This window comes from Meles meles, chromosome 5 (genome assembly GCF_922984935.1).
Source record: "Meles meles chromosome 5, mMelMel3.1 paternal haplotype, whole genome shotgun sequence".
Lineage (NCBI taxonomy): Eukaryota > Metazoa > Chordata > Mammalia > Carnivora > Mustelidae > Meles > Meles meles.
This window is the reverse complement of record NC_060070.1, coordinates 99,910,341-99,925,850: the sequence shown is the minus strand read 5'-3', so window position 1 is coordinate 99,925,850 and position 15,510 is coordinate 99,910,341. Positions and strand designations below refer to the sequence as shown.

Here is a 15,510-nt window from a genome sequence, read left to right as displayed (position 1 = left end):
CATACAGGCTTGGGGGTTTAGGGCATAAACACAGCCTTTTGGCCTTAACACTTGGTTTGTTGGACAATGGAAGAATTTATTAATTGTGTAGTATTTTTTTTTTCCTCCTGCTCCTGTTTAAGACCTAGTCTTTAACAAACTATTTGTTCTTCTAGTTGCTACACCTGTCCTGGCATGAGGCGCAGTCTGAGCAGCCCCTGAATCACCTGGGGAACCACAGAGTAAATCACTGGAGGGGAGAATGCAATTCTTGTTTTGGTTATATGTCGGCTCAATTTCTTTTTCTTCTGCAGACAGGACGGTCCTCGTGGATACAAATCTCCCAGTCCTCAGAGGCCTTTATGTGTTGGGGACTTTAGAATTTCCTGTGGACAGAAGCAATGTTCTGAGTGTAGCATGCATGGTCATTGCTGGTGGGGAGCTGAAAGTTGGTAAGTACAGGGCACAAGGATTGGGAACTTAAGGGGAATTAACTCTGTGAGAAAGTTCTTGAGAATTGGTATCATCCAACAGGTTAGTTAACAGAGTATAGGGAGGGTTAAGGGAAGGGGCTGAGTTTACTGATAAAGCTTTTCCTATACAAGCTTTGGACAACACAGAGGTGACTTTGGTGGGTCATTCTTTTGTCCATCCACTGTCATCACGCCATGTTTCTGGCCTTAGGGTTTCCATGCTGCTGCTCATGGCGGGGCTCCTGGCTTCCTCCAGGCCACAGATCAATTCTGCCTTTGGTCCTTTGTACAAGAATTTACCTATGGCCCACTCTTGGAAGGAACAAATGATCAATTGTTGTGCAACAATGACTTTCGTCTAGTTCCAAGACATTAAAAAAAATTTAATTCCTGTATAGCTAACAGTGTTATATTACTTTCAGGTGTATGATATAGTGACGTAACAATTCTATACATTAGTCAGTTCTCATCATGATAAGTGCACTCTTAATCCCCTTCAGTTGTTTGACCTGTCTCCCCACCTACCTCTCTTCTGGTGACCACCAGTTTGTTCTCTCTAGGTAAGAATCTGTTTGTTTGTTTGTTTGTTTGAAAAATGTCTGTTCATGTCTTCTGACCATTTGTTAATCAGATTATTCATTTGGGGAATATTGAGTGTTTTATGTTCTTTATATATTTTGGATACTAACCTTTTGTCAGATATGTCATTTGCAAATATCTCCTCCCATTAGTAGGTTGCCTTTTAGTTCTGTTGATTGTTTTCTTTGATATGCAGAAGCTTTTTATTTTGATGTCCTTCCAGTAGTTTAGTTTTGCTTTTGTTTCCCTTGTCACAGGAGACATATCTAGAAAAATATTGCTATGGTCAATGTCAAAGAGGGTGCTGCCTATGCTCTCTTTTAGGATTTTTTATGGTGTTAGGTCTCACATTTAGGTCCTTAATCCTTATTGAGTTTATTTTTGTGTATTGTGTAAGAAAGCAGTCTGGTTTCATTCTTCTGGATGTAGCTGTCCAGTTTTCCCAACACCATTTGTTGAAGAGACTGTCTTTTTCTCATTGCATAATCTTTTCCTGCTTTGTTGAAGATTAATTGACCATATAATCGTGAGTTTATTTCTGGACTCTCTATTTTGTTCCGTTGATTGATGTGTCTGTTTTTGTGCCAGTACCATACTTTTTTTTTATTACTATGGCTTTGCAGTGTATCTTGAAATCTGGGATTGTGATACCTCCAGTTTTGTTCTTTTTCAAGATTGCTTTGACTATTCAGGGTCTTTGTGATTCCATACAAATTTTAAGATTAATCGTTTTAGTTCAGTGAAAAATGCTATTGGTATTTTGATAAGGATTGCATGAAATGTGGAGAGTGCCTTGGGTTACATGGACATTTTAACAATAATTGTTCTCTAAATCCATGAGCATGGGATATCTTTCCATTGCTGTGTGTCATTTGTAATTTCTTTCCTTATCATTTCATAGTTTCTATGGGTCTTTTACATCCTTGATTAAGTTTATTCCTATGTATTTCATTATTTTTTGTGGGGGATTCGGTATATTGATTTTATATCCTGATATATTACTAATTAATTTATCAGTTCTAGTAGTTTTTTGGTAGTGTCCTTAGGGTTTTCTATATATAGTATCATGACATCTACAAATAGTAGAAGTTTTACTTCTTCCTTACCAATTTGGGTACCTTTTTAAATTTCTCTTTTTTTCTGATTGCTATGGCTAGGACTTCCAATACTGTGTTTAATAAAAGTGGTGAGAGTGCACATCCCTGTCTTGTTCCTGACCTCAGGGGAAAAGCTGTCAGTTTTTCATCATTGAGTATGACGCTAGCTGTGGATTTTTTCATCTGTGGCTTTATTATGTTGAGGTCTGTTCCCCCTAAACCTACTTTGTTGTTGATAGCTTATATCATGAATGGATGTTGTACTTTGACAAATGCTCTTACTGCATCTATTGAAATGATCATATGATGTTCATTCTTTCTCTTGTTGATGTGATGTATCACACTGATTGATTTGCAAATACTGAACCATCCTTGCATCCCAGGAATAAATCCCAATGGATCATAATGAATGTTTTTTTTTTGGCTGGATTCAGTTTGCTAACATTTTGTTGAGGATTTTTGCATCACTGTTCATCAGAGATAGTGACCTGTAGTCTCTTTTTCTATAGTACTTTTATCTGATTTTAGTATCAGGGTAATGCTGATCTCTTAGAATAAATTTGGAAACTTTCCTTTGTCTTCTATTGTTTTAGAATAGTTTGAGAAGAATAGGTATCTACTCTTTAAATGTTTGGTCTACCTGTGAAGCCTTGTAGTCCCAGACTTTATCTTGTTAGGATTTTTTTGATGACTTTTTCAATTTCATTGTTGGTAATTGATATGTTCAAATTTTCTATTTCTTCCTCATTCAGTTTTGGGACGTTATATTTTCTAGGAATTGATCCATTTCTTCTAGTGTGTCCAATTTGTTGGCATGTAGTAGAATTATAGTTTTTCATAATATTCTCTTATTTTACTTTGTACTTCTATAATGGTTGTTATGTCTCCACTTTAATTTCTGATTTTGTTTGTTTGAGTCATTCTCTTTTTTGAAGAGTCTGCTTAACGTCTTATCAATTTTGTTGATCTTTTCAGAGAACCAACTCCTGGTTTCATTGATCTACTTTATCATTTTTTTTAAGTTTCTATTTTGTTAATTCCTGCTCTAATCTTTATTATATCCTTCCTCCTACTGGTTTTGTGTTCTGTTTGTTCATCTTTTTAGTTCCTTTTAGGTGTAAGACTAAATTGTTTATTTAAGATTTTTCTTGCTTCTTGAGATAGGTCTGTATTGCTATAAGCTTCCCTCCTGGAATAGCTTTTGCTGCATCCCAAATATTTTGGACCATTATGCTTTCATTTTCATTTGTTTCCATGTATTTTTTAATTTCCTTTTTGATTTCTCAGTTGGTCCATTTATTGAGTAATAGAATGTTATTCAACATTTATGTATTTGTGCTTTTCCCAAATTTTTTCTTGTGGTTGATTTCTAGTTTCATAGCAATATGGTTGAAAAAGATGCATGGTATGACTTAACAGTTTTTGAACTTGTTGAAGCTTGATTTGTGACCCAATAAGTGATCTGTTCTGGAGAATGTTCCATGTGCACTTGAAAAGAATGTGTATTCTGCAGTTTTCGAATAGGATATTTTGAATATATCTGTTAGATTCATCTGTGAATTTAAAGTGCCATTCAAACCCACTGTTTCCTTTTTGATTTTCTGTTTGGATGATCTATCCATTGATATAAAAGGGGTGCAAAATTCCACTATTATTTTACTACTGCTGCTTACTTCTTTTGTATTTGTTAATAAGTTCTCCATGTATTTGGATGCTTCCATGTTGAGTGCATACATATCTACAATTGTTCCCTTTATGATTTTGTAGTATCCTTCTTTGTGTCTTGTTATAGACTTTTTAAAAAGTCTGTTTTGCTACCCTGGCTTTATTTTCATCTCCATTTGCACAGTATATGTTTTTCTGTCCCTTCACTTTTGACCTGCATATGTCTTTAGGTCTGAAACAAGTCTCTTATAGGTAGCGTACTTGGGTCTTGCATTTTTAACCATTCCATCACTCCATGTCTTTTGATTGGACCAGTTATTTCATTTGTGTTCATAGGTATGTGCTCATTGCCATTTTGCTACTTGCTTTATGGTTGTTTTTGTATTTCTTCTCCATTCACATAAGTGGATGTTTTAAGGTCCTTGATACATGCTGTCAAATTTCTTTTCAGAAAGATTTTACAAATTTGCACTTACTTCACATATCTCAGAGTTATGAGATCCCTCATACTCTCTAACATCACCTTTAAACACCACTTTGTTCAATTCCTCTGAGAGTATGAAGCCAGAGGGGAAAAACTTTTCCTGGGTGGACCCTGACTTACTCTGAACAGAGTAAAATGAGTATAATGATGAGCATGGGCTCCAAGTCGAATGTCTTGGGATCAAATCCAGCTTGGTCACCTACTTGCTGTTCGACCTTAAGCAAATCACGCTCTGGACACATCCATTTATTCATCAGTAAAGTATATGGCAAAATAGAGACTTCCTTGGAAGGATGTTAAAACCATTAAATATAACAGTTCTTTTTACGTGCTTGCCATGTAATAGGTATTTGATGAAAGTTTACCTGTCAGGGTGCTTGAAAGAAATAGATGCCATACAGAATTGGACAATTTGAGGAGATGTTAATGAAGGAAATATTCAGAAAAATTCAAATGGCATGGAGACTTCCCTAAGGCTAGTAACAGCAGAACATCCTTACTACCCCTTGCTTTAAAGGAGTGAAAAAAGGAAGTCATTGCTAGAATTAGAGATGGGTGTGTGTGTGTGTGTGTGTGTGTGTGTGTGTAGGTGATTACCAGATAGTGCCATGACCTTCTGTGTATCTGTGTATCAGTACAGGGAATACCTATGGGAAAAAAATACCTTGATCTCACTTTCTTTCCTGCCTTATCTCTTGCTTGCTCTATCATTAGGCTAAACCGAAGCTCAGAGTAAAGAAGAACTTGAGGTAGTACACGCAGGTCAGCAGCATCCTGGGGAACTGAGCAAAGGAAAGACAGGCAAAGTTTGAAATGGAAGTTTGAAATGAACTTCAACAGAAGTTCTCCACAATCAGCTTCCAGCTACCATAATACATACCATCCTTTTATTAATATGATCAAACATTAAACTAACTTCTCTGTCCAACCCTTCATGCTATTGGTCCTGCCAAGTATACTGTCAACTCTAATTCCTATTCTTTTTATATGTGCCGCCTCTGCATTTCATATCTCACATTGTACACTTGTGTAGGGATTATTTTGTTTTTCCCTGAGTTTTAGGGGGATCTAAGTGTGATACTTTTTACTTATCTCTTTATTTTATCATTTCGATCCATTTTTCCACAGTGGGGAAATCCTTTTAGATTCTGATCTTTTCCTCCCAGATTAATATCATTTGTTCATTGATTTAATAGTCTGTAAAATCCTCATTTAGCTAACTGATATAAATACCTAATAAAACTGAGCCTTGTTCTTTTGACTAGAAAATGTATTTTAGGCTGACACCTATTGCTAAGATTAGTCTCTTAAGTTTTTTTGGTTTCTGTGATCACTTATCACTATAATAAAAAATTTTGCCTGAAAAAATATATCTTCAAAGGGAGGTGACACAGAAATTTTCCAGTTTTGAGTTATATATTTCAAATCTTATTTTAAAATTTGTCCATTCCCAACTTTATTTTTACCTATTAGTAGACAATGGTGGATTATTTTTCTCCCTGCTTTGTCTGTGTGTTCCAGGTCTAAAGGTTGATTACTAGGACCTATCTGCCCAATTTTATGTGTATCATGCCTGAAGGAAGACTTTCAACCTATCTGTCTAATTCTACCACACCCTAAAGAAATACCAACATGAAATAAATAATAAGACTGGTTAGTAAACAGACTTAATAGATGTGGACATTGGCATAGAGCACTGCCAGAGTATGTCTGCTGTCTGGTGCCATCTGATCCAAGTTCCAACATTGTAGAATTATGTTTCTTGGTGGTTCTGCTTTTAAGTCAACTGGTGCTGGCAAAAGGTACCAACTGATTTTTAGTAGAGTATAAAAGTAGACTGCTATAGAATTAGAAGGGATGTTTAAGATCAAAGCTTTGCTTAGAGGGTTATAGCTGCATTACAAGTGCCAAACTCAATTTCCTTCATCATTCAATGCTTGTCACATTAACTTGATAACACACTTGGGATAAGTTTAAAGTATTTCATTTGTGTGTCCATTCTTTCGTTCATCATGTGTTTGCTCATTGCCTATTATTTGCCAAGTACCATGGGAGAACTTGGATGTACAGAAATATTAGTCACCAATCCTAGTTTGCAAGAGATGTCTCAGTAAAATAGTGGGGCCAAACAAGTAAAAACGTAATTGAAGGAGTCCCATCTTCCAACCTGGAGGGAGCTTAAAGATAGAGGAAGAGATCTGAAAAGACACATCTTTGTGGAAATACATTATACCCTCAGGAAGTTGTAGGAATAGTCTGAATTGCAGGACTTATGGAAATGTGGTAGCTGGCAAAGCTTCTTGGCTTCATACATTATGCTAAAGAGTTTAGATTTTATCATGAAGGCAGTGAGTGGGTAGTCACTGGATAGTTTTAGGTAGGGAAGTGACATACTTAAATTTGGTCTTAGAAAGATCTCTCCTGGCAGTGTGGATGGTGTATTGGAAAGGGCACAGTGAAATGTGAGAAGCCATTGTGTTCCAGGAGGACAGAGGGATTGAACTAAGGCACTGGAATTGAAGAGAAGGAATGAATTGCAGAAATACTGAGGGTATAAAGAACCTAGTGGTAATTTCGATGTGAGGTGAAAAGGTGTTGTTTAGAATACATCCCACATTTCAGGTTGGGAGATCTGGGTCTATGGTAGTACCAGGATGGAATTACCTTTCTACCACTTGTTAGCTGAGTGACTATAGATAAGTTACAAGATCTATCTCTGTCTCAGTTTCCTTACCTCCAAAATGGGAATAATAATAGTTCTTATTTTATGGAGTTTTATGAGAATTAAATGAATGAGCATTTATTAAAGTGCTTGAATAGTGTCAGGCACATAAGAAGCCCTTCTAGTTGTTTGTTGAATACATAGATGCATATACCTCAAAATTAGATTTCAATGGAATGTGTAAGTGGCTAAAATTTGGGGGAGCACTGACCTTTTAAGAGCGGTAGAGGAAGCTGAGTTCAGGGAGGAGGATAGAAAAGAATCAGCAGTGCAGGTAGAAGGAAAATGAAATGATAAAAAAGTAATATCTTGAAACACAAGAGGGAATTTATAAGAGAGAGTAATCATTAAGGTTAAGATATAGCAGGGAGAGCAAAGAAAGTAGGAAGGGAAATCAGCCATCTTACTATGGCTTTTTGTTTTGTTTTGTTTTGTTTTTAATAATGGGTATCTAATATAGTTTTGATACAAAATGTTATTTTGCATGTGGAACAAAGAAAAAATTCAGTCCATTATTTGAGGGACAGTAACTTTTTTTTTTAAGATTTTATTTATTTATTTGACAGAAAGAGAGATCACAAGTAGGCAGAGAGGCAGGCGGGGGGTGGGGGAAGCAGGCTCCCCGCTGAGCAGAGAGCCTGATGCAGGGCTCTATCCCAGGACCCTGAGATCACAACCCAAGCCAAAGGCAGAGGCCTAACCCACTGAGCCACCCAGGCACCCTGAGGGGCAGTAACTTTTAATGAGATCAATACTATTTATCTATTAACAACTTCATTTTTTGGCTTTAATATAATCTTAAGTACAATTGAACATATTAAATCTCATGTTTAAAAATGAACAGTCATCCACATTAAGAGTGATGTCATGAAATCTTTATATGTGCTCATGAATAACTTTCTTTTGGATGAGAAAATGTGGCAAATTAGTAAATATTAAAGAGAAAATAATTTCTCTGATATAAAGACTTTCTGGTTATATTTATAGATTTGTCCCTGTATCTGTCTCCTTTCTGCTTCTTTCCCTTTCTTTCTCTTTCATTGAAAGCCAGCTCAGTGCCAAAAATTCTTCCTGGGACTTGAGTACTTAGCAGTAAGCAAGACAGATAAGATTCCTGTTTAAATGAAATGAAGTAAAGTCCAGGTTGGATTTGCACACCATGGATTAGGTAGTTAATAAGAGCCTTTCTGAAAAGTTGCTGTGACCTCAGACCAGAGATACAAGAAAAAGCTAGACTTGAAAAGATTTGGACTGCTGGTTTCCAAACAGAAGGCAGATCTAGTGCAAAAGAGCCAAGGCAGAGCGGGAATGTGCTTTCCACAGTCATACAGCAGAATGGCAGCCTAGTAGCTGGAGAACGTTGAGAAGTAGACATGAGTTTCATGAAGAAGACTGGATTTAAGCAATGTAATTTTGCTTGTTACAGTATTAAAGACACAAATGAGCCCAAACTGTGCTGAAAATTGTTACTTTTTCGTGATCTCATGAGTATAACTGTAACAAAACAGAAATTAGTTGAAGACTCATAAATATGGCAATTCTGGAGACCTGTATTATAATTCTAGGTAAGCAACTTGTTTTATAACTTCTGGAAAATTCTCTAATAGTAGATTTATAACAGTAATATCACAGACCTCAGTGATTTTGTGCATCATCTGTCTCATTGCCTGGATAAGGAAATTGAGCTCCGGAGGGATTATTGATTTGTTTCCAGGACTCCTAGCTGATAAAGACCAGGACCAGGATCAGAGGCTATTTTAGGTACCTTAAATACTCAGACTAGAAGCCAGTGCCAAAGGACTATCTTTATTGTGAGTACTCCATTCACTAGGTTTCACTGTCTTTTTTTCTGATCCATTCAGTAATCCATATTTTTATTATTATATTCATTTTGTTTTTATGAAATGGTATGTTTTCATGAATTCCTTCTGTGTATTAGATAATAGGATTCTTCAGACATTTTGTAACCTATGTACCTAGTGCATAGTAGGCTTCTGATACTGTGCTGTGTGACTGATTAGTGTATACACAAATGGATGGATAGATCTGTCTTTCAGCTCAATGTCTTTTTCCTGTAACATGTTCAGTATCCCTAGACTTAAATGTCTACATCTGTAAGGAAGGAATTATAGTGTTAATTTGGAAATGACTGCAATGGTTTTGCCCCGAATGAAAGGTATAAAATAGTGGCGAGACACGTTGGAAAACTTGATGATATTTTGCCAGTTCAAAGTATTTTCTGTTTTTAGTCTGTCTAGGAGAAGAAAACTCACAAAAATGCCCAAATCAAAGCCTGTTTAATAAATATTGTTTTCATGATTGCTTTAAATTTTTTATTTTTTTGACCTTGAATAGCTGTCTTAACTCATCTTTTTCATCAGTGTCTCTTCTTAGAGGAGACATCGTTTTTATGCCTTAAAATGTGGTCTTTGTTATCTTAGATATCAGTAATATTAACATGTTATTTATCCAAATGTTCAACTCAATGGAGAAATTTGCTTGCTTGCTTATTTATTTATTTATTTATAGAGAAAGAGTGCCAGAATGGAAAGGGATGGAGAGAAAATTTTAAGCAGGCTTCACGCCCAGTACAGAGCCCAACATGGCGCTCAATCTCATGACCCTGAGACTCTGACCTGAGCGCAAATCTAGAGTCAGATGTTTAACCAACTGAGCTACCCAGGTACCCTAGGAAAGAGTATTTTAATTTCATGATTCTCAAATTGAAAATGGACACCTCTGTTCTGACAGTTTGTAGGTGGATTTCAGAGAGGGATTACCAGTAATAATTAGTGTCTTTAAAAGTTAATAGAACCCTCCTTGATCCCTAGGTAAGCAAGGACATGCCCTGCACATCAATTTCCCTGAGGACATGACAGTTCATTTTTTCTTTGGCCTGTCACAACCAGATCACATGACATACTGCCTAGTTGCTCAGTAATTATGCGAAGAACAGGGTTTTTATCCTAAAAGTTGTCACATATTGTTTTGCAGAGCTAGTGATGGGTATTTGTCAGCCCTGTCTCACATTTGTAGCCAGGAGCCTAAGGTCATCATTAGCACATGACTTTGATTTTCAGGAAATGAAGTACTAGGTGTATGGAAGTTTCTTTCATTGCTTCCATGATTGGGACTTTCTCAATCCTAAGGAAGAAAAATCCATACACAGTTTATTGCCTTCTAAACTGACAGTTCTGTAAGGCTCATTGGATGATTAAGTAATAAAAAGGAGACAAACCAGAGAAAAGTGTAGATTAAAACATATCCTCTAGCCTAAAGCCACAATACCCCGTAGTTAGACTCATTGGGTAGCCAGAGAGAATCTTGTAGTGATATTTAAAAATAATATATTAAGTTAAAAAAATGTATATCCTCTTTCAAGCTTAACTATGGTTAGAAAATCATAAAAAAATGAACACATTTAACGTGTAAATATGGTTACAAGTATACATAGATGTCTGCACAATAGATCATTTATACATTAGCTAATATGAATCATCAGTCAACAAATCAGTTTCTGCTTACTGGCAGTTCTCTAGTTAAACTATGTGTTAGTTGATGAAATAAAAAAGGGGCACAAAAGGGATGTTCTTTTAAATATTGTACTTATTTAACTAAAAGGGCAAAAGCATAAAAGCTTTGTTTTCTACAGGTTCAGGAAAACATTAAACTCCATTTCTGTGAGTCTTGAAGCAAGCTGACCATCAATGTTTAATACGCATCTCAAAATGAAATTAAGCACTAAAATATCTCTTTATTTTCAGATGGATATTAGTTCTCTGACAGATAAACATCACTTTATACTTAAATATATATGTATTTTAAAGTAAAACACTAACACAAGAAATGATTCTTTTGTTTTTTCAGGCTACCAGTTTCTACTAAACAGTAGCCACCTTCCTTTAATATTTTAATATTTTCTAAGTCAGTGTTCCCCAAACTATATTTTGGATTTTTGAACTTCTGTTATAATAATATAAAATGCTTTATAGATTTGTTATTTTTAAATGATTTTAAATAGTGAATTATATAATAAAATAACCCTAAATAAATAAATTAATTAATTTCAAGATTTTATTTATTTATTTGATAGAGAGAGAGAGAGAGATCACAAGTAGGCAGAGAGGCAGGCAGAGAGAGAGGGAGAGGCAGGGTCCCTGCTGAGAAGAGAGCCTGATACGGGGCTTGATCTCAGGACACTGGGATCAGGACCTGAGCCAAAGGCAAAGGCTTAACCCACTGAGCCACCCAGGTACCCCTACTTAATTATTTTTGCATGGAAAAACCAAATTATTTTATGTAAACAGGTGACTGAATGAATTAGTAACTTGTTTTCTTGTTTAGTAATCTCTTACCAGAGTCTTTGAGTTTAAGATAAATTTAATTGTATTTGCTACAGTTCCTTGGGCTGGACATTCAAATAAGTAACCACCTAATATTTTTAACCATTGAAATGTCTAGTTTCTAGCACTTTAGAAACAGAACATTTCTAGTTGGGGAGGGCTTGCTTTCTTTTTCTTAATTTCTAAGTTTAAATATTAATTTTAAAATGTATCATTTCCCCATTGTTACTACTACTATTCTTTACTATTATTACTACTAGGAACCAACATTTTTAAAAGCACTTGAAACATTTTCTATTATATGTAGACACTGGGCCATGTATCATTAACATGCAATACATCTTTTAACTCTCAGTACATGTAAGTTATTATCATGCCTATTTTCTAGTTTCAAAAACCAAGGCTTACAGGACTGAATAAGCCCACCCTCATTTATAAAGTTTTAAGGGTTTTTATACATTTTGCCAGTATGTGAATGAATAAGTTATATATTAAATTTTATTTTAATATTCTATTAAACTTTGATAAAATGACAGGCCTCAATGACAAAAATTTATCAGCCTGAATAAAATCCCTCTCACAGGAGTTAGAGATTCTCATTTGATTGTGCCTATTAGTTACTCTTATGACCATTCATTATCTCCTTGGACTAAAAACCCCTCTCTCCTGTGTTTTGTTTTTGTTTTAATTTTTAATTTTTTGTTCTTTTCACCCAGGTTTGATTTTATTGGGGAGGAGTGTTTTAGGGATAGATAGGTCAAATTGACACTAGGAATTAAAAGCTAATTCCTAATAAAATCTCCTTCACAATTTAATTGGTTTAGCACTATTTGTCAGTTTGGGTTTGATAGTAAGAATGTTCTAGAGGCTCTTATCTGAAGAAAATAGCTATAGCAAGATATGAGAAAAATAGCTGTACTCCAGTTAGAAGCTCAACTTCCAAAGTCATCACCATATAACCTACTCCAGAGGAGAAAAGAAAATGTGCAGAATTGATTTTGGGTGGTAATTTCTTAACCTATCTTTCATGTGTAATCATGATATTTTATGAAATTTCATTTACTTGGATAGAAATACAAATTATTTAGAAACAGTTTGTTGCTTTGGATTCAATGAAAAGGACCTGAAAAAGATATTTCTAAAATTTTAGTCAGTATACATTAAATACATGCAGTTTTTTTGCATATCAGTTGTATCTCAATAAAACTGTAAAAATAATAATGGAATGGAGAAGCAGTAAAACAAATATAATTTGGTCAGTTTCTATTCTCTTGATCAACAAATACTTATTGATGAGTGTCCTTGAAACATAATAATAAATAAAGTTTTACTTACTGTGAAATATGTTGTGCATATTCAGGAAAGTTTATGAGATAAAAAATACACAGCTAAATTAAACAGAAGTCCATTCTACTGGGTATGTAGTGGGATCTCATTATTGTTTAATTGACATTTCTCTCATTTCTAATGTGATTGAGCACTTAAAAAATTTTTATTGTCTATTTGAAATCTTGTTTTGTGAAAAGATATTCTCTTGCCCTTTTTAAAATGGTGCATTATCTGTTTTATATTGATGTATTGAAGTCATTTATATATTGTAGAAAATGCCTTCTGTTGGTTATATTATTGCAAATGTCTTGGCCCACTCTGTGGCTTGCTTCTTCACTCTCTTAATGGTATCTCTAGATAATTGGGAAGTCTTTATTTCAATTTAGATCTTTTTATAAACCTTTCTCGATAAGAATTGCATATCTTTTTTTTTTATTTACCATTTTATTTTTTCAGCGTAACAGTATTCATTGTTTTTGCACAACACCCAGTGCTCCATGCAAAACGTGCCCTCCCTATTACCCACCACCTGTTCCCCCAAGCTTCCACCCCTGACCCTTCAAAACCCTCAGGTTGTTTTTCAGAGTCCACAGTCTCTTATGGTTCGCCTCCCCTTCCAAATTTTTTTTTTTTATAAACATATAATGTATTTTTATCCCCAGGGGTACAGGTCTGTGAATCGCCAGGTTTACACACTTCACAGCACTCAAGATAGCACATACCCTCCCCAATGTCCATAACCCCCTCCCCCTCTCCCAACCCCACCTCCCCCCAGCACCCCCCAGTTTGTTTTGTGAGATTAAGAGTCATTTATGGTTTGTCTCCCTCCCAATCCCATCTTGATTCATTTATTCTTCTCCTATCCCCCTACCCCCCCATGTTGCTTCTCCATGTCCTCATATCAGGGAGATCATATGATAGTTGTCTTTCTCCGATTGACTTATTTCACGAAGCATGATACCCTCTAGTTCCATCCACGTCGTTGCAAATGGCAAGATTTCATTTCTTTTGATGGCTGCATAGTATTCCATTGTGTATATATACCACATCTTCTTTAACCATTCATCTGTTGATGGACATCTAGGTTCTTTCCATAGTTTGGCTATTGTAGACATTGCTGCTATAAACATTCGGGTACACGTGCCCCTTCGGATCACTACGTTTGTATCTTTAGGGTAAATACCCAGTAGTGCAATTGCTGGGTCATAGGGTAGTTCTATTTTCAACACTTTGAGGAACCTCCATGCTGTTTTCCAGAGTGGTTGCACCAGCTTGCATTCCCACCAACAGTGGAGGAGGGTTCCGCTTTCTCCGCATCCTCGCCAGCATCTGTCATTTCCTGACTTGTTAATTTTAGCCATTCTGACTGGTGTGAGGTGATATCTCATTGTGGTTTTGATTTGTATTTCCCTGATGCCAAGTGACGTGGAGCACTTTTTCATGTGTCTGTTGGCCATCTGGATGTCTTCTTTGCAGAAATGTCTGTTCATGTCCTCTGCCCATTTCTTGATTGGATTGTTTGTTCTTTGGGTGTTAAGTTTGCTAAGTTCCTTATAGATTTTGGATACTAGCCCTTTATCTGATATGTCGTTTGCAAATATCTTCTCCCATTCTGTCAGTTGTCTTTTGGTTTTGTTAACTGTTTCCTTTGCTGTGCAAAAGCTTTTTATCTTGATGAAATCCCAATAGTTCATTTTTGCCCTTGCTTCCCTTGCCTTTGCCATTGTTCCTAGGAAGATGTTGCTACGGCTGAGGTCGAAGAGGTTGCTGCCTGCATTCTCCTCAAGGATTTTGATGGATTCCTTTCTCACATGGAGGTCCTTCATCCATTTGGAGTCTATTTTTGTGTGTGGTGTAAGGAAGTGGTCCAATTTCATTTTTCTGCATGTGGCTGTCCAATTTTCCCAGCACCATTTATTGAAGAGGCTGTCTTTTTTCCATTGGACATTCTTTCCTGCTTTGTCGAAGATGAGTTGACCATAGAGTTGAGGGTCTATTTCTGGGCTCTCTATTCTGTTTCACTGATCTATGTGTCTGTTTTTGTGCCAGTACCATGCTGTCTTGATGATGACAGCTTTGTAATAGAGCTTGAAGTCCGGAATTGTGATGCCACCAACTTTGGCTTTCTTTTTCAATATTCCTTTGGCTATTCGAGGTCTTTTCTGGTTCCATATAAATTTGAGGATTATTTGTTCCATTTCTTTGAAAAAAATGGATGGTATTTTGATAGGGATTGCATTAAATGTGTAGATTGCTTTAGGTAGCATAGACATTTTCACAATATTTATTCTTCCAATCCAGGAGCATGGAACATTTTTCCATTTCTTTGTGTCTTCCTCAATTTCTTTCATAAGTACTTTATAATTTTCTGTGTATAGATTCTTAGCCTCTTTGGTTAGGTTTATTCCTAGGTATCTTATAGTTTTGGGTGCAATTGTAAATGGGATTGACTCCTTAATTTCTCTTTCTTCTGTCTTGTTGTTGGTGTACAGAAATGCAACTGATTTCTGTGCATTGATTTTATATCCTGACACTTTACTGAATTCCTGTACAAGTTCTAGCAGTTTTGGAGTGGAGTCTTTTGGGTTTTCCACATATAGTATCATATCATCTGTGAAGAGTGATAGTTTGACTTCTTCTTTGCCAATTTGGATGCCTTTAATTTATTTTTGTTGTCTGATTGCTGAGGCTAGGACTTCTAGTACTATGTTGAATAGCAGTGGTGATAATGGACATCCCTGCCGTGTTCCTGACCTTAACGGAAAAGCTTTCAGTTTTTCTCCATTGAGAATGATATTTGCGGTGGGTTTTCCATAGATGGCTTTGATAATATTGAGGT

General features: G+C 35.8%; 1 protein-coding gene across 1 annotated transcript in view; it reads left to right on the top strand.

Annotated features, from left to right (window-relative positions):
* The window catches only part of LOC123941759 (fibrocystin), a 361,193-nt gene that overhangs the window by 279,240 nt on the left and 66,443 nt on the right, over positions 1–15,510 (top strand). Inside the window, exon 53 of the mRNA XM_046005454.1 lies at positions 294–431. Coding sequence (XP_045861410.1) covers positions 294–431 — 138 coding nt within the window. The remainder of the gene's footprint in view (positions 1–293; positions 432–15,510) is intronic.